Raw genomic sequence first — 25,009 nt, 5'->3', positions numbered from 1 at the left:
AAATGTTTTCTCTGCCAAAAGATGGAGAAAATGGTAATTGCCCCTAGCAATTGAAATACTAATAGATCTCTCGAAGAGACACAGTGCCCATTCGAATAGTTTAAATCCCGAACAAGACGATATATTTGTTTGTGTTTTATCTGCTAGCAGCTTCCTCGAGAAACACTTATCCAAACAATTTGACAATTGCCACTGCCTTTCTTTGGGCCTTGAGCAATACGTGAAGTTATTTGGATAAAAAGGTGTTGAGAAATCAAAACACAAACAGACCCTGTCCATTTTTGGGACATAATCATTATTTTAATCTACTTTCAAATTACCCATTTGATCCATTTATTCCTGGTCATGTACTTACATGTAATGGAAAGATTTTTTTATCTTTTCATGTAACTCTCGACAAGAAAGAGAATACACGTATTACCCTAAATGTCAAAGTGTTGCTTTATTAGGACTAATCTATGAATTCTAATTCTAAAATCCTTTTCACATAAAAAGACATGACAGTCCAAGGCCAAAAGAACCAATGTATCCTTGAAAAAAAGAAAACAAATACAGTTACAAAGACATTTAGCCTTATAATGTAAAGCTTTCAAAGCTCTGTGAAAAACAACATTTCCTTATGTGGTGCTGATAAAATCATTGCATGAAGCACTTTGAAGTAAAGTTCCACATGTTTGTATGCTTCCCAGTTCAGATGTAGGCTTATTCATTAACGTTGTTAGTTAAGTAAGTTTTTATTGCTTGAGGTTCAAGCTTAGAGTGATCCTTACATCGACTGCAGAACTCTAATATTTATTTTACCTTATTTGCTCTTCTCTACCTCTTCCCTTTGTGTTACATTCCATGGCTTCAATCAGAAAACTGAATAACAATACATATGAAACAGAAGTATTCATATGTACAGAGCTGCAGCCTAAAACAAACAAACAAACCAACAAACAGCATAGCTACACCACCAGGACAGCAAAAACAGTTATGGTAGACAAGCTATGAAGCACTGAATAAAAAAGACAGTACATATATTGCCTATTTCTTTATTAATTTACACACACACACACACACACACACACACACACACACACACACACACACACACACACACACACACACACACACACACACACACACACACACACACACACACACACACACACACACACACACACACACACACACACACACACACACACACACACACACACACACACACACACACACACACACACACACACACACACACACACCAACCTTGTGCATTTTCTATTTAGGCTTAAATTGTGCAATGTAAGACCAATTTGTTTGCACTGTGTAGAACAAATAACCCATGCTGCCCTTATTATCCCGACCAACATTCCCTCAAGTGTAGCCTGTATCTTCTTGTTATATTTCTGTTTTTTAAATCAGACATACCAATGCTGCAAGCTGTTGTTTTTCTCAAGCTCCAATTAGCATTATCCGCTAGACAAGCTTAATCATTAGTTTAAACACGCACAACTGTGAGTAACAGTAGGTCCCTTGTGGCCAAATTTATGTGGGAAATTCTTCTGTGGGAGACCGACTCCATCTGAGCTGCATGCTTAATGTGTACCAATGTCAGCATGATATATAAATACAGGAAATGATATGACATGAAAGCTACAGTATCTAATGTTTTTCATTATTGTAAGGGTTGCATAATAAGAACAGATATAGTTAAAGGCAAGTTATATAAAAGGTGGCACAATGATTTGCTCAAGTGTTCATGTCCAGATGTCCCTGATGTGTTTGGTTAAAACCATAATCAAGAGCTGAATACTACTTTCAGTGGCAGCCATTTGACCTTGCATTCTAGGGAAACAATACAGCACTTACACTGTGCCATGGGAATCAGGGAATGCTCATCAAAGACATTAAATAAATATATTGAGGCCAAGTGAAGGTCACATTCATTAAAAAAAAATGGCATTGACATTTGCCTTTTAATGAATTCCGATTCCACTCTCATGTCTGTTCATTAAAAAATGTAGCTCGAGTCATAAGCCGGTTTGCTTAGCTTAGCACCAAGTCTGGAAATAGTGGGATACAGCTAGCCTAACCAAGCAACAGTCTGGCACATAACTCTTTTAAGTGCATTATGCTGATTTGAGGCTTTGTATAATTATATTTTAATCAGTAAGCTTTAAAGGGGCTAGAAAGTGGACTAGCTAGCTAGCTAGCCGTTCCCTCTCTGTTTCAAAAGGAACAGCTAACTTTTAGGCAATTGAGTCGCAACACCATACAATTTCTGCCAAAAAAGCAGTGGAAATGAATACTGTTCTGCACAAGTTGAAATGTTTCAACTTTATCGAGAAAGTATGTGACACTGTCGCACTTTACATGTAAAGTAATACACAGAAACAAAATGGGCTTGGAGATGAGGGAGCAAAGCCATAGTACTACAGGCTAAGCCTGCTCTTTTGTACTGTGCTTCGAACAAAGCGTTAACTTTTAAGGGACAATATTCTTGTAAATTAGGTGTATATCCAAAACAAAGGTAAATTAATTTGAGAGTTGCAACCTACTCCACAAAACATTTCAGCAGGTGTATCCATGCTGGTAAAATTCCAGTCTTTCACCTAAGCTAAGCTAACTGGGGGCTTGTTCTATAGCTACAAATTAAGCATAGACACGAGAAGGATATTGATGTTCATATGTAATGCTTGGCAAAAAGCAAAAAAGGGAATTTCTGAAAACACTGAATTTTGTTCGTTAATCTAAAAGCAATAATATAAGATTGTAGACTTGTATTAGCCGTACGCCAGTATCTGAATCCCAGACTGTCTACAGGGACGATCTCCCATTATCCCAAACAGGTTTCAGCAGTCTTATTTTCAAAGTTGGTGGAGTCTGACACTTTGACCATTTGCTCTCCAAGCTTCCTGCCTTCAGCAGGTAAATTCCCTCGATGAGAACAACAAAACATCAGTCTCTGGAGGCGCAGAAGCTCTTGCCAGGAGGTACGCTGGAAGACGAAGTAAATGAAAGGGTTGTATACGGTGGAGCTCTTAGCAAAGAAGCAAGGTAACATGCTGATAACGGGAGACATGTGGCCCTTCTCCCGTGAGTGAAACATGCTCCAGTAGCTCACAACCACATAGGGGGTCCAGGCGATGAAGAACCCAGAACTGATCATCAAAGCCATCTGAAAGAAGAAGAACAGATGAAAGCACAAGTGAAGGGAGGGAGGGAATAGAGAGAATAAAACAGTGGGTTGTGTGAAATATGTGGCTTCAGTAAAGACAAGAAGGCCAGTAAGAGAATAGAGGGGAAACCGGGGGAATACGTTTAAAAAAAAAATGTAATCTTCTGATTATTTTCTCTCTTGCTGAGGGTTCCATAAGAAGATCAAAAACACTTTCTTGGCTGTACTTTACATGAAGCTACCACCAGCTGGTTTCTAACTCAGTTTTGAACATGAGGAAATGGATAGCCTGGCTTTGTCCAGTGATAACAGAACAAAATAATTTCTTCATTCCGCAGGAAAGCAAATAAGCATAATCCTGAAAAATAATGAAGTCACTACTTACATTCTCGCAAGCCCTGGTGAAACAATGGTGGTTGATGATAAAAATGAAATGTTGTGAAGCCTGAAAGAAAGCTTACCATGTCACATCAAAGAATAAAGCACAGCTGGAATTCATTGTTTGAATTCATTGTAATCATGGCTTTGACGATAAGAAAATACATCAGGTCAGCATTCTGGCAGCTAAATGAATTCAAATTATATAAGGCAGTCTATTTGGCCATTAGGGATTTGAATATCTGTCACAATATCTAAAAACACAAGTGTAAATGATTTGTTATGTGCAAGAAAGCAGCAGCTTTATTTGCAATACTGTCCAATTAGCGAATTCCCATGCCCAAAACTAAATGTCATACAATTAAAAATGTTTGCACTCAAGTGAAGTACTTTCCAATTTGCTGTTAAATGGCTTTAACGTAGTACTAGTGTACAGTGTAGAGGCTGTAAAATAGCTCTTCTAAGATTTGACAAAATTATTACACTTATAGAACACGTAAAAAAGACTACAACTACCTTGTGAGGTATGAAGAAATAATGATGGAGTGAAACAGATAAAATGTCATAATTATTTTTAAAGTCATTGGGTGGAATGCGGGCAATCAAGCGCAAATGATGAATGCAGGATAACTAAGCTAAAGTGAATGACACAGGTACATCAACCACGCTCACTCAAACACGCACTCAATAGCCATATCCAGAGGGCACAATTAAACGTGTTGTGTTCACAGGAACCCAGATGTGTAAAAGTGATGACCAGTCGCCGACCCTGCGCACTCTGAGCACAGAGCATCATCTGCATATGAGTGAGACACTTTCAATTCTGATCTTTGTCAATACTTTGCTGCAGTCACATTGCCTGCAGCCTGACCAAAGATTCAAAGATAGATTTACACTGAAATTATGAATATGACCTTTGATGCAATTTCGTATACTGCAGCAAAAACACTTTCAAAATCAATTCAATGCGCGCACTCTGACTCTCATGAATATGCACTTACACACACAAGTAAATGCACACATGTGGACATACAATTAAATCCTTAGTTAAGACGCAAACTGGGGGCTTTTAGATTACGTGAGGCACATCCGATCACCCTTACATTGAAGTCAAGCCGCGTTTCGAGGAAATGATAGGAGATTGCTTGCTGCAAATATCACACAAGAGACCACTCTTCAACCAATGTCCTTAACTTTGATCTATATCGGAGGGATTTTCTTTGTTGCACAGTGTTGGTGATAAATATAGTGTGAATCCCCTATAGACCTTTTCTACTGCCTTGTGAGACGTGTGGGAGGCATAAGTGAATTAAATTAAGTTGATATTCTATATTTATTTTAATTTAAAAAAGCACATTAAAATACCTGAACACCTAACACTCATTTTATATATATTTAATATACATTTATTTATCCATACACTACATATGACATAACTATAAAAACATAGCCATATTCGAATGTAAGGTAAAGGTTCAAACTGATTCTATGAAATGCAGTTATTTTTCTAGATCTCAACCTGTGTTTTTTGATTCTTGTTTTACTTTTATGTATGCACCACGACACCAAGTCAAATTCCTCGTACGCGTAAACCTACCTGGTAATAAACCTGTTTCTGATTCTGATTGGCTGAGAATGTCTTACCACTGAGCTAGAGATAGCCATTGAGCAGTTGAGCAAGGTAGCATGGAGACAGGAAGCAGGTGTAACAGCCAGCATGGCTCTGTCGAAATTAACAACGGTAATCAAATGAACTGATTAGCACGTTATGTAAACCACGACATGGTGTGGAACAACAAATAGTTAATTTCTGAAACCCTTTCTTGACTGAGCTAGTGACTTCCTGGAGTCGTTGTTTGTTGGTAACCTAACATGGATGACAAGATGATAGCTGATAAAATAAATAACATTTTCATTCAGGATAAGATACAGGCTTTGTGTTTTTTTTATTTATTTTTTTTTTTTTTTAAATTAAATTGGACAGAGCACTTTTCACCCCTAAGCTCAACTAATTTTCTCGTTATCATTGGCTCTCTAGCTTTATCTTAATCAGATACACATGAGAGTGTGGTTATTTTTGTATCTATATCTTTGCAAAAGAGGGCTAATAATTTCCAAATATGTCAAACTAATCCTTTACAGGATTACCTCAAAAGTGGGAATGAAAAGCTTGGGGCAGAATGCCACATACAGCATATTGAGGTCATTATATGTTGATAGATGGGCTCTGTTCAAAATTACATACTTCATAACATTTCATAAAACGTATAAAAGGCAGTATGCCAATAACAGGATTTTCTGAAAACATAAATTTAATTTCTGAATATCAGACATGACATTCTCAACCACCCCAAAGTTCATTTTGGGTCTTCAGCCTTTCCAATTTTTTAAATGTTTAAATTTAAAACAAGTAAACAATTTAATAATATCAGTGTTTCCCCTATGGAGTCATAGCAGCGGTACTAAGGCACGTGGGCCTACTATAATGTGAGTGCGGAGCGCGTGGAATTTTTTTGTGTCTGCGAAGTGCGCCCCGCCTATTTGTTTCTATGTGTCTGCCAGCACAAGAAAGGCTCTTGAGGCCTAGTACCAGGGCCGGTTCTAGCCAATTTGCTGCCCTAGGCGAGATTTTAGGCGAGATTTTATATATAAAGAATAAATGAAAAATCTCTACAAAAGACAAATACACTACAAAAACAGAAACGTATTGACAGAGGGAATATACATCAAAATGGTTTCAAATGTATTCAGTATTGTATGAACTTGTTTTAATTGGGGGGTGGACGTCACATCCTCTAGGGGGGTCCGGGGGTATGCCCCCCCCCCCCGGGAAGATTTGTTTTGAACATTTTAAAGTAAAATGCTTCAATCTGGTGCAATTTGAGCACACAATTACTAGAGACTAGATCTAGGCAAGGCAAGGCAAGTTTATTTATATAGCACCTTTCAACACAAGGCAATTCAAGGTGCTTTACAAAAATGAAAAGACATTCAGACAAAGAAATTTAAAAACAGTCATTAAAAAGAAAAGATAAAAGAAACATTAAAAGAAAAAATACATCAATAAAAAGTACATGAATAAAAAGTTACAGTGCAGTTTAAGATATGAATAGTTCACACAGAAGTTCCACTTCACTGATTAAAAGCAGCGACAAAAAGAAAAGTCTTCAGCCTGGATTTAAAAGTAGTCAGAGTTGCAGCGGACCTGCAGGTTTCTGGGAGTTTGTTCCAGATATTTGGAGCATAATAACTGAACGCTGCTATACCATGTTTAGTTCTGACTCTGGGGACAGAAAGCTGACCAGTCCCTGAAGACCTGAGAGATCTGGATGGTTCATCATTTAGCAGGAGGTCAGAAATGCATTTTGGTCCTAAACCATTCAGTGCTTTATAAACAGCAGCAGTATTTTGAAATCTATTCTTTGACATACAGGAAGCCAGTGTAAAGACTTCAGGACAGGAGTGATGTGATCCACTTTCTTAGTGTCAGTGAGGACTCGAACAGTGGCGTTCTGAATCAGCTGGAGCTTTCTAATAGATTTTTTTGTGAGACCTGTGAAGACAACATTGCAGTAGTCCAGTCTACTGAAGATAAAAGCATGGACAAGTTTTTCCAAATCCTGCTGTGACATTAGTCTTTTAATCCTAGATATGTTCTTTAGGTGATAGTAAGCTGATTTAGTAACTGTTTTAATGTGACTGTTGAAACTCAGGTCGGAGTCCATGACTACACCTAGATTTCTGGCTTTATCTGTTGTTTTGAACATTGCAGACTGCAGCTCAGCGCTAACTTTTATACGTTCTGCCTTGGCTCCAAAAACCTTTAACTCAGTTTTATCTTTGTTTAATTGGAGAAAGTTCTGAGACATCCAGTCATTGATTTGTTCAATGCACTTACTCAGTGTTTTACTTACTCAGGCAGGACCCAAATGCAGACTATAAAAAGGTAAAAGGTCTAGAAACAAAAACGAGCTTTATTTAAAAGCTGATGAACATAAACATGGCACGAAAAAGCACAAGTAGCACAAGGTAGCATTAACAAACAAAACTGACCGTGACCAACATGGAGGGAGACAGGAAAGACAAACAATGAACCGACACCGAACACAGGAAGAGACAAGACTAAATACAGGGAGGGGTAATCACAAGACGAGAAACAACCGGACAGGGGAGGAGAAACACAAGGGCCACAGGTGAACACAATCAGACAATTAGACACACCAGGGAAACTAACGACAGGGAGGAAAAATACAGGGGAAAAGGACCAGACAATAAACCAGGAGGAAAACATGACAGGGAGAACAGCAAAACACCCAAACCTAGACATAAAAACGTGACATAACATGAATATTGTGACAAGGAGAGTGAACAGGCGTGTTAGTGGCAGACAGGGAGCGACAAATAATTACACATGGCGCTATCCAAGAAGAGGAAAGTGGACAGTGAGAACAGAGATTTTAACCCTGAGTGGACGGACTCATTCATGTTCATCCTGCCCACTGGGAGCACAGAGCCAGTGTGTCTCATTAGTTCAGAGACCGTGGCGCTCTTTAAAAGTGAAACGCCACTATGAGACAAAACACAAAGTGTTTGACCAAACACAAAAAATAAGCAGTCTCAGAGCCCAATATGATCAGTCCACCAGGATCAACATTAAAACTAAATATCGTTCCAGGGCAGGCTAACCGAGGCTAACAAATGAGCACCTGCATGTTTGTATGAGAATGGCCCTGACACCATTTCAGTCCAGATTTAAACTCCTGGCAGGACAAGCTCGAGCTCAATTCTCACACTGAACCAAAAAAAAGTGAGTGAGGGACAGCCATATAAGAGGGAAAGAAAGAGAAACTTTAAAACTGTTCAATTGTTATGATGTGTAAAAACTGATATTGTTCTATAATCGGCTGAAAACTGTTAAAGAGCATCTTGCAGGTTTTTATTTTTTCTACATTTATGCTTAAACTTGCTTGAAAATTACAATTAAAAAAGTGAATGCAGGATTTGATATGTTTTACGAGACATAAGGGCAGGAATTCAGAGGGAAAGGAGCAATTTTGAGCTCTGCTCTTAAAAACGGCTTTTTTTTAAGGTCATACGTCAAACGCGTCATATTACATCACACAGGGGACACATCTCCGCTCTCTGACCGCGGGTATAGTAGAGTTGCGTTGAGTTGAGCGGTTGTGTTTTAAGGAGCTGTTATTTTTCGGTAGTTTTACATTGTATTTCACCATTTGTAATCATGGTGCAGTATTGTGTTTGTGCAGGTTACACAAATACCAGACTGTCAGGACATCAAGTCCACTGTAAAAAGGACCGGAGCTAGCGTTCGTTCCTGGGTGCGTTGTGCATCCACCTCCCCGCAGCACATACTCTCCACAGCTTTATCAGGAAACCGTATTACTTCTCTCTCTCTCCCCCCCCCCCCCCCCTTCGCTGCTCTCTCTCTCTCCCCTCCGGTACACGGCACCGTAAGACGTAGTGTGGAGTTGCATTAGGTAACGCTGTGGTGGCTGTACTGCTCCAGCCGTCTCCTTTGTGTTTGTTTGTTTCCCCCTGTCTGTGCTGTTTGTGTTTGCGTGGTGGCTGTCACTCCTGGCTCTCGGCTCGACCTCCACTCACCTGCTGCAATCAGCTGTGCACCCTCCCCGACTACACACCTGCTTTCCATCAAGCCATTTACAACAGCATATCAACGGAGGCTCCACAACCTTTCTCCGCCAGATCGTCAAGTATCAGCCGTATCTCGCGTCTCCACTCCGGTACACAACACCGTAGTGTGGAGTTACATTAGGTAACGCGAGATACGGCTGATACTTGCGCATTAGTTTCTGTTATGGATCAGTATCAACAGTCCTGCCAGTAACGTTACTATATTATCAATGCTACGTTAGTTATAGCCTGATATATGATAGCTAACTTTACAATGTTGTGATGTGACATTAGCTAACATTCTGTAGCTAACGCCGGTCACTCACCAAGATAGCTGCCCAGTTCTCCACTGGTTCTCCTCACACCACAGCTCAATTTCTCTCCGATGGCCGTTATTTCTTCTAATCCTTGGCTGCTCCTGGTCTCTTGGACGCCTAGCAGGCTCATAAATTATGGGGTTGTGGTCCGTCATATGCATTCGAATATTCATGTTCAACTTCTTCTGTGTCTGCTGTGCTGAAACTAGCATTGGGATCCATGTTTATTAATACGTTACACCGGCCGCTCTCCCCCTTGTGTCCCCCGTGTTACGTCACACGCGGGAGGTCACGTGCCGAGGCTTTTTTATGCGGAAGTGTACATTTCTTAAAAAAACGACGCCAGATGTCACTGTAGTGTATATTTCTGTATATTTTTTTGAAAATCTAGTGTATTCATCCTTTTCCTACACATTTATTCACTGGTGTCGTTAACCTGGAAGTTGCTCTTTAAAGGCCCAGTGAAGTGCATATTTTTGCACCAAAATGAAATGGCAGTTTCATTCCTTACATATCATTGTGCCTGTTCATGGCTAAAATAATTTTTAATAATTCATATTTAATGAATTAATGAATTATAAATTTTGCCGTCTGAGCCTAACGGAAGTTGCAGACGATAGTGGCTGTGACGTCACAAGATGTACCCAGTTGCGATTGTAAACATGGCGGAGACTCTGGAAAGTGATACTAGTGTGAGAGAAATGATTGATTTGGACAGCTTTTCGGACAGGATAGATGAGGAAAGTGATCAATCTGGTGCACTTTGAGGGCAACATTAAGAGATTTACGGATACAGCTCTCAACACTCATATGAAACATATATTTCAATAATCAAAAAACATTGGAATGATTTCTTAACCTATTTTATACAACTAATATTACATAGATGGAAATATTTGTTTACATAGATGACCAAACCCACTGAGATAACTTAGGCTACAGTTTACCTCCCTGAGCTGACGTTATCTCTCTCAGTCCCACAGGAGAGCACTCTCCCTCTCCTTATTGTTGAAACAGCTAATCTCCGTTAGCTCCGAGCTAGCACCAGATGCTAACAACAACCCTGTAACTCTCTCAGTCTCTCTTTCTCTCTCTCTCTCGAATCGACCAGTGGCCTTTATTTATCATGATCAATCAAAGAATCTCCGAAACAATGACACCAGCCAGGCTCACCTTCATCTTTTGGGAACAGAAACATTGCCACTTCGGCAGACTTGACATTACTACAGCCAGCGGCAATGCATCGTTTCCCCTGTGTTTTTCATCCCTCTTTCTTCACTGTCGCCTCCATTGTCAGGTTTTCTCGATTGGCAATCACTTCCAGTCGACTCCGACACACTTTCCAGGAAAATACTAGCTCAAAAACGTTGAGAAATTCGACTTTGAAAAAGAGAAAAAACGAACGGTGGTGAATGTAAACAGTGCAGCGGCGTCCATCTCGTGACGTCACGCAGTAGATCGCAAGCCACGCCCACGAAGGCAAAGGTCGACTGCAGATTTCCCCGGAAAATTCAAAACTCGTCAAATTTGTTGCTATTCCAACATTTTTTGATATGGGTTCCAATGGACAATTTTGGTCATTACTATACGTATTAGCATAACAGATCATGCACAGGTGCACACTTCACTGGGCCTTTAAGTCATGATGTGAAACGGTTAACAAAGAAAAAGGGAAACTCAAGCTGCTGCTACACTTTATTTTATTTATCTAAAATTAAGCACTTTTAAGATGCACATATTTTCAAAAGCTATTTTGTTTATTTTCTCTATTTAATTTTTAAATGCAGCCCGAGAGGAACATCACACATATCCACAGTATGTTTCTGTATATCTTTATAGTTCAATGTTAATTGACAATAAATATTGTTGTTTATGAATTGTACTTTCTTTATTTGATTGGCAGTCAGTTGTTGATTACATGCAGACGTTGATAAAGCTACAGGCTACTTCAATATATATCACACTAATTCATAAAGCAAGTTAGACACTTTGATGTTCCGGACCTTTGCATGGTGAGATTTTCTCTAACTGGACCTCGTTGAATTTTAGTAGAATACCCCTGGTCTAGATTATGCTTTTTTAAGAGCGGTTTAATGACTGCAGTTTTCAGGGCCTGTGGAAAAACACCTGAGTGAAGAGACTTGCTTACTATATGAAGTAGATCTGAGGCAATGCAAGGAAAAACATTTTGGAATATTGGAATAATATCAAGGCAGCAGGAGGAGGATTTCAGAAGTTGTATAATGTCCTCTAGGTTTTTATCATTAATCTGATGGAATTTTGTCATGGTGTTTGAATTGATTTTAAGCGGACACAGAGACAAAACATTTGCTGTACCTGATGCAGAGGCACTGACTGATTTTCTGAATTTTGTCAGTGAAGAAGGAGGCAAATGTATTACATGCCCTGGTGGATAGAAATTCAGAGGCTACTGACACTGGGGGGTTAGTTAGTCTGTCGACGGTAGCAAACCAGGCACGTGCGTTGTTTTTGTTTTTGGCAATGATATCAGAGAAGAAAGACTGTCGGGCAAATTTCAATTCCAAATTATAAAGGCCAAGTCTCTCTTTATAGATTTCAAAGTGCACCGGGAGATTTGTTTTTCGCCACCTGCGTTCAGCTTTTCGACACTCTCTTTTTTCTGCTCTCACGGTCATGGCCTTTCTCCATGGAGATATTTTCTTCCCAGTCACTTCATTTACCTTAGTTGGAGCAATGGCATCTATAACATTTTGAATTAAAATGATCTACTAGCTAATTTACTGAGATTTTAGCAGTGGCGAGTGTTGAAGAAAAATTCTGAGTAAACATTTCCCTAGTATTTTCAGTTAAATATCGCTTTGCGGTTACCTATTTTTTTTAACATTTTGTGAACAGAAATAGAGCTCTCAAATAAAACACAGGAATGGTCAGAGAGTGCAACATCAGTCACCACAACCTTAGAGATATTCAGACCCTTTGAGATAATTAAGTCCAGAGTGTGCCCCTTACTGTGCGTGGGCTCCGTCACATGCTGAGTCAGTCCATAGTTATCAAGAACACAAAACAGTTCTTTAGCCCCTCTGTCCTGGGGGTTGTCAACATGGATGTTAAAATCACCAACAATGACTAGACGGTCAAAGTCAATACACACTATAGACAGCAGTTCAGTAAAGTCATCAAAAAAGCTTGCACAGTATTTGGGTGGTCTATAGATATTTAGGAACAGAGCTCAAGAGGAGCATTTCAGCTGAAGGCTTTCACTCAAAAGAAGCCAAGTTCCCATAAGATGTCTTCCTGCATTGAAGGGAATCATTGTACAAAATAGCAACTCCACCACCTTTCTTTTGCATTCTTTCCTGACTCATAAAACTAAAGTTGGGAGGGGTTGATTCGATAAGAACAGCTGCACTGTTATTTTGTTCAATCCATATTTCCGTTAAAAACATAAAATCGAGATTGTGCTCAATGATAAAATCATTGATTAAAAATGTTTTACCTGCCAAAGACCTGACATTTAATAAAGCTAGTTTAAGTTTGTTGAATACAGTATCAGTCAGACTTTTTTGTGGCAAGCTGTAGCTGACATGGAATCACTTCTAAATTTGATAAGCTCACACAAACTTTTGAGCGCTTCCTGTGTCTAAACTGATTCACCGCTCTTAATCTATTACCTATCAACACAGATATCGACAAAGCTACTGGCAGGCAGGGCCCCGGCATGTCCTGGAAAGAGTTGAGAATGCTATACGCCCTTGAGCCTGGATCCTGCATATATCAGTCAGTGTTTGCCTTTTGTGTCAGTCTTCTTTCTCTTCTCAGTGGAGGCCTCAAACTCCCCAACCACACGTGCCATATTGGGGCCAGACACCATCCAGCGTTGCAGAGCTGCAGGGTTCTCTGTCAAGCCTACAGCACCACCATCACCTTTCACAGAGGCATTGTTCTGCTCGTGGGCCTGGTCAATGACAATAGCAGAGAAGCTGCGTGTCGTCTTCTTCACAGCAAAGTTTCCTTTCAGGAACTGCCCATGGACATCAGGATGGTTATCTTTTAGCACAATCATGTCATGTAAGTGGACTGGTATCCATCCGGCATAGTGGGTGTGTCCCAGAGAAAGGAACCAAGGCACAATCTTGGTCACGGCATTTATGTAGAGTAGGAAGTCAGCATTTCTTATTGATCGCACATAGATCATCAACTCTATTTCCAGCTGCAGGATGATAGACCAGAAGTGGAACTGGGAACATGACACTGCTCTTGTCCAGGAGGTCGCCAAGTACCTTGAGTGCTGCCATCTCAATGTGAAACCCAACAAACATCACAATAAAATGATCTTCACTGTGAGTTGCTGGCCAGCTCCACTGGGTTTGTTTTGCCACAGCGTATAGAGGTTGATCCAGAGTGATCTGACCAGGATTCAGAATCTTTAATGCCTGCCTTACCACATCGATGGCATAACGAATCATGGTCACAGATTTGGCCTGGTCGTAGAAGAGGGGAAGTAGAGAAGTGAGTGTAACACTGCTCTCTGGTATTGTATGACCGCACTAGCAGCCAGGAGTAAGTCAATCACGCACGCAAGCAGTTCTTCACCCAGAAAGGTAGAACAATTGAAGGAATCCCGCCAACACAAGCAGCATTGATTCAGCACACAAAGAGAGCTGCCTTCCAAGCTGGTCACTGCTGGGGACAGATGATGTTTGCAGCCCCTGAACTCCCATCCCCAGGTGACTGGGGGCGGAAGAGGAAGGCCACAGGTGGATGGGAAGTTTACTGGACCACATTACCAGGCCTGTCGTGAACTCCGCTATGGATGCAAAAAGGAGTGCAGTGGACAATGCAAATGTGTCAAGGCAGCAATTCAGTGCAGCCCCCTTTGCCACTGTGGTGGACTGTGTTTTCTATGGCGTTATATTTGTGCCTCTATCCTGAGCACGCAATGAAACATGTTGAGCATAGAAAATGCGATTGAGCGCGCACTTGAACATTTTTGAGCACAGAGAAATATATTTTCTCTCATAAAACTCCTGCTCCGTGCGCAAGCAGACCGCTGCACGCGCTCTCTCTCCCCCGCTCGCTTGACCTCTCCACCCTGTGCACGCTCAGCTTTGCCTGTGCTCGCTCAAGTTGTCACAGCGTTACAAATGTGCCACAAAACCAACCAATCTGAGAACTCGAGAAGGTCAATTCTGATTGGCTGGTCGTCTCCAATCATATCTTCTATCTGAGATGAGAGAGGGATTTTCGGTTGCCATCAGGCTGTTTACGTTCTTATTACACATTCATCGTTGCCATTACAGGACATGACAGACTCGAATGAAGAGAATAGCACGCCACAGTGTCAGGTGAGTTATACATTTCTAGTTTTCTGATATCACGTTATTGTTTGCAATGCCTGAGTTTGCTAGCCAGCAACATAGCTATAGGGGTAGTTTAAGCAAACAGCTAACAAACCGTAGCCTACATGTACGTCATGAACCCTTCTGAGGTATTGATTACTTGCTGTAAGCATTAGAGGTGGCAGAATGACAAACATGTTTCTCTCTCTATCACAATGTTGGGTTGACCAGAACCTGGACCAACTTCTGTTTCCTGTTCTACAATGGGCATAGAGCTTGCGTTAATTTTCAACCGGAAAACTAAACAGATTAGGCTAGGACCGGATAAAGTTAGCAACACACGTTAACCATGAACAGCCTATTAATCCGTTCTCTTAATGTTATTCCGTCCAACGTTGTGGAATTAGAGAGAAAGGGCTTCTTAACGTGCTTTTATCCGGGGTGGAGGGAGTTAAATATTAGTTAAATATTACATTGGGGCGTGTGATTGTAGTGGATTGAGATGGTGAAAGGAGGATATCCATTTTGGGCTATTTTTGAGAGCTATTTTTGTGATACATGGCTATTGATATGGATTTAGAGTGGATATTTGAGACTTCTAAACAGTAAACAAAAACGTAACTTATGGGTGAGTGTTTTTAGCAGAGCCATATCATGTCCTTGTGATTCTGTTGATTATTACCTCTCTGTATTATGTTGCAGCTCAGCTGATTTTGGATTGATGGCAAAGGGAGAGGGACTTAAGTGAGAGTGAAAACACAAGGTAAGTTTCAAATAGGTCAGCAATTTCCCATCCTATAGGTTGCTAGATGTATCTAACCCTTTCTCCTGTCTTTGTCTCCCTCTCTCAGCACAAGAACCCCAGGGGGATTCAATGGAGCCTGAAGACCTGCAATGAGACGCTCACCCTGAGCCTGAGTCTCAACTCCCAGAGTTTTGTAAGCCTCTCCCTGTTCCTTATTTTGATTAAAAAGACATTAAGCTTCCCAATGGTGTGGTCTTCGTTTTGTGAAAAATATGATTAACTCACATATTTTGTTGCTGTTGTTGTCTTTTGTGATAGTTAAAAGGCTCCTGCTGACTTGAGCCAACCATTCTTTCCTCCTCTCTGTGTCAGTGGGGAAGCCGTACATGTGTACTCCTTTCTCTGAGCGATTGGAGCATCCCCCAGCAGCACAGCAAACCATGGGGGAGACTATATGCAAGGACAACACAGAGGAAAAGGCACAGACAAACTGCACGCATGCTATTCAATGTTTATTGAATTCCATTTATTTACATGGATGTTCCTAAAACAACACATTTAACATCATCATGCTGTTGCTGCTAGTGCTTTGACTCATTGTGCTGTCAGTTGGCAATCATTGATAGGCAACTGTGGGTCTCCTGTCCTTTCTGAAAGTCATAAAGATTACATTACTCATTTAGATTACTTATGTCCTCAATTACCAGGGGATTACTGAAACCACCCTGAATTAAAGAAATGGTAGAAATGATTCTAATCAGAATTTTGAAACCTTCCTTCCTTCCCTCCCTCTAAATATATCAATAAGGATGTGATGTTCTTGACTCATACAAGTTTAAGAAGATAATATTTGTTTTAAAGAATTCAAAGCAATAAACAACAGCAACAGGCTCTGTAACCAAGGCAACGTTAGCCTAACATGTATATGTTAACAGGTAAGATAGCTGTTCACACTATCTATGTATATTTGCTACTTTTTGTAATGCTATTTTATTTCTATTTAAGATGTTTACATTTTCGATTGTTTAATTCTAGTCTTTTAACTGTCTAATGTACAATGACTTGTCTTTTGCTGCTGCAGCGTAAACATTTCCCCAATTGGTATCAATAAAGTACTTCTTATTTTATCTTAATCCTCAAATATTAGCACATTTTACTTAAAAAAAACAAAAAACACATTGATGTAACTACATACACATATCGATATGTTGTATACATATTGCAAATCAAAACCTTTATTGACCAATAACTACCAAAAATTGCATTTCTATCCTGTTATTAATGCATTCAAATCGTGATTCAAATGGCCCGCCACAAACTTCCGGGAACTTTCTGAGTCTCTCTGAACCACGTGAAGATCAAGCATTTTGGACTTCCGCTGTCGCAACTCTTCTCTCTACATGGCGCTGGACCAGCCAATCAGAATTGACCTTCTCGAGTTCTCCAATTGGTTGGTTTTGTGGCACATTTGTAACGCTGTGACAACTTCAGCGAGCAGGCAGGCAAAGCTGAGAGCGCACAGGGTGGAGAGGTCGAGCGAGCGAGGGAGAGAGAGAGCGCGTGCAGCGGTCTGCTTGCGCACGGGTCAGGAGTTTTATGAGAGAAAATATATTTCTCTGGGCTCAAAAATGTTCAAGTGTGCGCTCAATCGCATTTTCTATGCTCAACATGTTTCATCGCATGCTCAGGATAGAGGCACAAATATAACGCCATAGTTTTCAGAACTAAGTCTGCATTTAGTTGAAAACCTGTAATATTACATATATATTATGTAACATGTATTACTTCACCATAATAAATATGTTAATGGTTTTACTGTGCATTTTGTTCCCTGAATACCAGATACACCTAGTTAGCTACATTCTAGCATGTTGTAAATAGTACCAATGCATTCCCCATCCTTGAAAATGTAGGATTAGCCACCAGAATCAAGATCCTAGGTGGTCTAGATCCTAAGCTACTGGTAAAATAACAACCATTGGACACATTTGCGATGGCCCTATAGCCAAACATCTTCCTTAGGGCATGCTCTAACAGTGTGCCAAATTTCATGTTTTTATCATCAAAAGCACAATTCTTTCAGATATTTGGATATGGATGTATATTGATTAGAAAAATGAAGCCTTTAACTGGGAAACTTGGACACATCATTAACAATATCTTGGTAGCTGAGTTTAGCTTGACACAACATGGTCCTGTTGTGGTGATGAGTGTTACAGTTTACATTGCTAAACTTTGTTTCTATACTGAATGTAATCCTCACATAGCGGTAACGCTAAAATAACGTGTTGATCTTCAGAAGAGTGCTGTCTATGCTAACTCTATTGTTGAGAAATATATATATTCTGTCTTTTTTACCAGACAATTAATAGCAGCAGATGTAGACAGTGGCCTCCTGTCCATCATTCCTCCACAAATCAAAGGATTTTTATCTATCCCGTTTCACTGGTGTCTGGACGAGTTCAATGCGGGCCACATCCCTTTAGCCCCCCTCCCAGGGGCCTTCACATGCAAAGCTATAATTTATTCTTCATTTGTCTTGGTTGTTTTCTTAAGCTGCTTCATGTGACGGGGGGAGCAGAATCAGCAGGCGATTATTTACACCAACTAAATCGACTTTGTCAATGTTGTCAGAACGATCCAGCTTAATCGGAAAACAATTTTATGTCAATGCTCAAATAGATATGTTCGTCTTTCAAATAGTCTTGGCCCAGATAGAGCCTGCAGAATCGCTTTGACAAATGATTATCCCCATGATGTGATGTGACGATTATACATATTCAGCTATGTACACATATTGAAATAACATAACATAACAGACTGAAGATATACAGTACTTTTCAAAATATGCCTTCCTCTGACAGCAGACACAAAGGACGAAATAGGCAGGGCTGCTGCTGAGAAATTGCTCCCGGCTATGAGGTTTTTGATAAAGGATATACATGTACCTGCCTGAAGATATACATACAAAAATATATATATTTAATGCATTTGTTTTATCCATATTTTTTTAGGTGCATGTCTTTGAATTCTGAAAATGTGTCCATGTTTTTCTGTCATATTATTCAATTGAGGTCGGTACAATTCTCGAGAATAGAGGCAAATTGAAATAATACAGTTGTGATTTCATTTTGGTTTCTTTTCCTTTGTTTTCTTGTATCTATTCTTGTGTTTTGCATTGATTTGAGTTAATAACATCTCTTTCCATTGCCTTTACGAAGCATATAATCATTTGAAGTTCCTCACAGCTTTTTTTCTTTAACCCCAGTTGAGGAATAAGGCATTTTTAATCACTATCTGGATTTCACAAATTAATTTGTGAGATTTTTTGCCTCATTAAGATGTGCAATCAGTGAAAGAAAAAACTGACCGTCTCATTATGTCATTGATTGCCTTATACTTACCAGAGTTATTTTCTTCTCAACACTGCGACATTGCAAATCGTTGCTCTGGATGGATTGGTAGGCCCTGTGCAGCTTCCACGCAATGCCAAAATAAGTGAAAAGGATGACCAGACAGGGGACGAATGTGCAGAGAACAGACATAGCAATGATGAAGGTTGAGTGGTTCAGGGACATCCCATAACCAGTCCAGTCTATCGAGCAGGAGATTCCAAACGGCTCCGGCCCGTAGCTGCCCCATCCCATCAGAGGGAGCACCGCCCACAGCCCGGAATACAGCCAGATCCCACTGATCACAAAACCAACGGTTCTCCTTTGGAACTTGACACCTGTGGACAAACAGATATTCAATTAGTAGTGAGGAGTCTGTTACATGCTGAAGTGTAGGCGCTGCAGAACCATTATAATTGAGTTCAATCAGAGACAAATCTATTTGATGGGAAACGTTCTGCTCTTTGAGATTAAAGAATCTGACCATAAAGGGGATTCCGGGAGAGCTAATCCCCACACAAACAGAACATTACATCTTAGTTAAAGCAACAATGCTAAGCACATAAGAAGGAGATTGTTGGGATGGAGCTGTGGCAGTATCAGCAGTCATGTGGTGAGCTGAATATTTTTACATACATTGCCAGAGCCAGAATGTCAATATGCAAGGGATCATTTGAAGTGAGCCGGTCATTAAAGAGAAAATAACACATTCTACTGCCTAGCAACAGCTGAAACTGCGGCGACTGCAACGTAACTTTAAAGTTCCCATGACATGCTTTTCCGGTTATTATCTGCCCCCTTGTGTGTGTGTTATGTACGTTTTTCTGCATGGAAACGGTGTGCAAAGTCACATACCCTCAAAGTACACCCTGTAGCGAGTAAAAAAAACACACACACACACACACACACACACACACACACACACACACACACACACACACACACACACACACACACACACACACACACACACACACACACACACACACACACACACACACACACACACACACACACACACACACACACACACACACACACACACACACACACACACACACACACACACAGCAGTGGCGGATCTAGATAATTTTACATGGGATGGCAAAGGGCAACCCTGTCTCCTAAAAATTACGTTCCCACAGAACTAAACTGCATTGTCAATTACGTTTAGCTAGAAACGTATTTTCTCTCACGTTACGTTCGTTAAGAAAGTATCTCAAATACGTTTATTTTCTACATATCTTTGCCATTTATTGTCTTGCTTGTGTTAATGATAATAGTCATTTATAAATATCATTTTAGAGCACACATTTGAAATCAGTAGGCAAGGCTGAAATTTCGCCAGCTGTTACTCTCATGAGCGAGGCCGAAAATAATAGTTTCATCATGCCAAAAAGCTGCTGTGTCGTTTATTGCACCTCAAACATTAAAACAAATCCAGAGTTACGTGTTTCTGTACTTCCTCTAAGAACAAAGGACAGTAAAAGAAGATCTCTGTGGCTTGATCGCCGTTCAAATGACAGCGTTGGTTTCCCCAAAAGTGGGCGGGGCTGTTAAGTGACGTAGATTTTACTCTCATGTATTTATTCTAACGTAAATTACATGCCAGTGTTTTATCTTTTTATTGATTTGTTTTTATTTTAAATCGTATAATGTCAGACTTTTTTTGCAGTCTGTGAGGAAAATAAATCTGTACTTCTTTTAAATATTTTTTTCCATCTAATTTGTTATTCTTTTCTAAATAAAACACTTTTAATTACTCAACAATAACACACAATTATCCTTGTTTTTATTTATTCGTTTAATTCTATAATCTTGGGCTTTTTAGCCGTAAATAAAGTCACCCGGAAACAGACTTAGGCCTATAAGGGACATTTCGAGCGATACACACCACAAACCACCCACTGAACAGATTACCCAAGATCCTCAGCTTGAAGCTCGTTGATTGGATGTTTTAGCCGCAATGCATGTTGGGATATGATGTTAATGCGATATGATATCCGAAAAACCTTTTTAAAAAATAAAATAATACTTTATCCCGAGTGTTCTTGCTTTTCTCTTTGGAAGTTATCACATAACTGCATTGTAATACACGGTTCGGCTGCATTACATATTACACATCTGCCGTAGTTCTTTATTTATAGAGCCCTGATGAGAAGACTTCTGGAGAAACTTGAAGAACTGCCGCCAAAACTGAATATATGACGTGGATCATAAATATATCAACAATTAAACAACATCTTGCATGTCTTTTCACAAAATACGTCTCCTCGCAGTATCAATACTAATTCAGCTGACTTTTATATTTGATCAAATTGGTAGATAGGTTATATTTACACCATAACGGTGCACAGCTGATAGAAAAGGACTTTTAGTTTTTAAAGATATTACTGATTTTCTTTGAATATAAGAATGTAAATACTGAATTGAGAGAATAGTCATGGGATTTGGGTGATGGGAGACACATCTATGGAATCACAATTTCAATATCTTACATTAAATGACGGATATACCTTTCTGTCTGTGATGTTTTACAAATCAGATATTAATGTGTAGAAGTAAAACATGAGAACTAGTATATCAATATCCTGTAAACTTATGTAAAAACATGAATAAAACTAGTAAACTACACATCTTCAGATGTTATACATACATAAGTGTCCTAAACTAATAATACAAAGTTATTATTAGTATGCTGTGTGTACCTTGTGTGCACCGCCTAGTGGTTAAAGCATGTTATTGAATTATTTTTGTTGAATAATGTTATTTTAGTTGAATAATGTTATTTGATGAAACAAATAGTACATACTTTCAAAGGGGGAAAGTAGAAGGTCAAGGATAGAAATATAGAATATAAAAAATCAAGAAGATACTGTAAGTGATCTCTACAATAAAACAGTTTAGTGCTGGATGTACAAAGATATTAATAGGAGGATGTGCAAAACAGACAAACTAATTAACCTTTTTTAACACATTTAAGAATACTTTAGGTTAAGGTCTTCTTTCAAATAAGAAAAAAGCTTTGGGGTATCTATCTACAAATAGACATATTAAGCCTGACAAAGTACTTAACGTCTAATATATTGCTTTCCTGCAATGTTAACTATGTTGAAGCACTTATTTTAACTGATATTATACACATTAATTATACTCTTATGTATGTAGATAGTATAAGAATTGTGCAGAATTTGACAGTTTAATGGTGGAGGTACACACACATATTGAAGATGTCTTGTAATGCACTCTTGCATAACTACACCGTAGTTGTGTATATGATATGTCAATAAATCTTAGGAAATCTTGAAAGGGATGTGCAAAATAGCAATTATATACAGTTTTTAATTAACTAAATAACGAGTAATTAATATACTTTATAGAGATCTGCAGATAAATGTTTAGTCTTCTCAAGCACCAACTATCAAATATCTCTCCTGATTTTTGGCACTTGACAATCACCTTTCCCTGAATTGTACTCAGGTGTAACTAAAGTCTGCTTTAAGGGTTGTTTATATTTCACATCATTAATCAGAATCTGCAAAGTAACTAAAATAAATGTAGTGGAGTAAAAATACCAGGTTAACCTCTGAATTGTAGTGGAGTAGAATTACAAAGTAACAATGAGCTGTCATGTGGGTATATATGCTGCCCATTATGGATACAAGCGATTTTCACCCATTTAGTAATTACATTTGTCCACACCAATGTGCTTCCTATCGCTTAAACCTCCAGGGCTGTGCACAGTGTAATACTGTCAACTTCTAATTTTGGGAAAAACAAAAACCTCTTTTAAAACTACAATTCCAATTAGAGACGTGCCATAGAGAACATGTTGCGAAACACAATAGCCAGCATGTGTAGTTCTGGGTGGGCGGTCGAGTCCAGTTTTGAATAGTCTGCCGTGGTTTTCTTCAATTTCAAAGAGCTTAAAGAGCATCTTGCAGGGTTTTTTTTTCTTCTACATTTATGCTTAAATTTGCTTGAAAATTTCAATTAAAAAAGTGAATGTCGGATTTGATATGTTTTACGAGACATAAGAGCAGGAATTCAGAGGGAAAGGAGCAATTTTGAGCTCTGCTCTTAAAAACGGCTTTTTTTTTAAGGTCATACGTGAAACGCGTCATATTACATAACAAAGGGTAAACATCTCCGCTCTCTGACCGCGGGTATAGTTAGTAGTTGCGTTGAGTTGAGCGGTTGTGTTTTAGTGAGCTGGTATTTTTCGGTAGTTTTACATTGTATTTCACCATTTGTAATCATGGTGCAGTATTGTGTTTGTGCAGGTTGCACAAATACCAGACTGTCAGGACATCGAGTCCACAGTAAAAAGGACCGGAGCTAACGTTCGTTCCTGGGTGTGTTGTGCATCCACCTCCCTGCAGCACATACTCTCCAAGGCTTTATCAGGAAGCTGTATTACTTCTCTCTCCCTCCCTTCGCTGTTCTCTCTCTCTCCCCTCCGGTACACGGCACCGTAAGACGTAGTGTGGAGCTGCATTAGGTAACGCTGTGGTGGCTGTACTGCTCCAGCCGTCTCCTTTGTGTTTGTTTGTTTCCCCCTGTCTGTGCTGTTTGTGTGTGCGTGGTGGCTGTCACTCCTGGCTCCCGGCTCGACCTCCACTCACCTGCTGCAATCAGCTGTGCACCCTCCCCGACTACACACCTTTCCATCAAGCCATTTACAACGGCATATCAACGGAGGCTCCACAACCTTTCTCCTCCAGATCGTCAAGTATCAGAATCTTTTTTCGGATATCATATCGCATTAACAACACCACATCTGTCGTCACAGAGATCTTCTGTTACTGTCCTTTCTTCTTAGAGGAAGTACAGAAACACGTAACTCTGGATTTGTTTTAATGTTTGAGGTGCAATAAACGAAACAGCAGCTTTTTGGCATGTTAAAACTATTATTTTCTGCCTCGCTCATGAGAGTAACAGCCGGCGAAATTACAGCCTCGCCGACTGATTTCAAATGTGTGCTCTAAAATTATATTTATAAATGACTATTATCATTATTATAAGCAATACAATAAATGGCAAAGATATGTAGAAAATAAACATCTTTAAGATACTTTCATAAGAAACGTAACGTGGGAGAACATTTGTTTCTAGAAGATATGTAGAAAATAAACTTATTTGAGATACGTTCATAACGAACGTAACGTGGGAGAAAATAAGTGTCTAGCTAAACGTAATTGAGAATGCAGTTTAGTTCTGTGGGAACGTAATTTTTAGGAGACAGGGTTGCAAAGGGGTGGCAAGAGGTTTTGGCAGGGGGGCATGGGAGGATGGATGAATCCACTACACAAAACACTAAAACACAGACATACATTTCAACTATTTATTGTTATAGTATCCCAAAGATTAACATGCCTAGTAATCAAACAAAACAAGACTGTGCATATTATCATCATTGAAAAATAAAAGTTTCAGAAAAATTAAATTAATACAAGAATTACAATAATTTCTCAATAAAAAATATACAACGGCAGGCAAAATACAAGCAGACTATATCAAATTTGACACAGTACACACAACAGTGAAATTACTTTTGTACAACTTAAGTCCTTGGACGTAAAGACATCACCTATCTATTTTAAGATAGCTTGAGGCGCCGGTTGTTGTGCTGTGCAGCAAAACGTTTGACAAAAATATCCATGTCTATTGCTTTTGCACGCTCTTTCTCAATGCTGAGAATTGCTAGATTCCTCAGTCGGTCCTCTGCCATGGTTGTGCGCAGGTGATTTTTTACAAGCTTCAAAGTTGAAAAGCTTCGCTCAGACCCTGCAGTACTCACTGGTAAAACAATAGCAATCTTACATAAGCGAAAAAGTTCGCAGAAAAACCTCTCGAAAAGGTTCCAAGAACTTCACAAACTCAGTCAGACTGGACGGGTTTACTTTGCCATTTGTTCTGTTTCTTTCCAGAAGTCTTTTTGCCTGGTGTATCTCAGTTTTCAAGTCTTGCCAGTCAGAGCCATATGCCTCAGCCACCAACAAAACAAATTCTTCCTTTAAGAAACCATTGCTTGAAGGGTTTAA

At 39.5% G+C, this 25,009-nt stretch overlaps 1 protein-coding gene across 1 annotated transcript in view; it reads right to left on the bottom strand.

Annotated features, from left to right (window-relative positions):
- Positions 1 to 2,818: 2,818 nt before the first annotated feature.
- The window catches only part of opn8a (opsin 8, group member a), a gene marked incomplete at both ends in the record, with an annotated part of 98,026 nt that continues 75,835 nt past the window's right edge, over positions 2,819 to 25,009 (bottom strand). Inside the window, 2 exons of the mRNA XM_079642178.1 lie at positions 2,819 to 3,160; positions 18,978 to 19,303. Of these exons, the coding sequence (XP_079498304.1) occupies positions 2,819 to 3,160; positions 18,978 to 19,303 (668 nt within the window). The remainder of the gene's footprint in view (positions 3,161 to 18,977; positions 19,304 to 25,009) is intronic.

The sequence above is a fragment of the Notothenia rossii genome, assembly GCF_949606895.1.
Source record: "Notothenia rossii genome assembly, chromosome: 8".
Taxonomy (NCBI): domain Eukaryota; kingdom Metazoa; phylum Chordata; class Actinopteri; order Perciformes; family Nototheniidae; genus Notothenia; species Notothenia rossii.
This window is presented reverse-complemented; position numbering and strand designations above follow the sequence as displayed.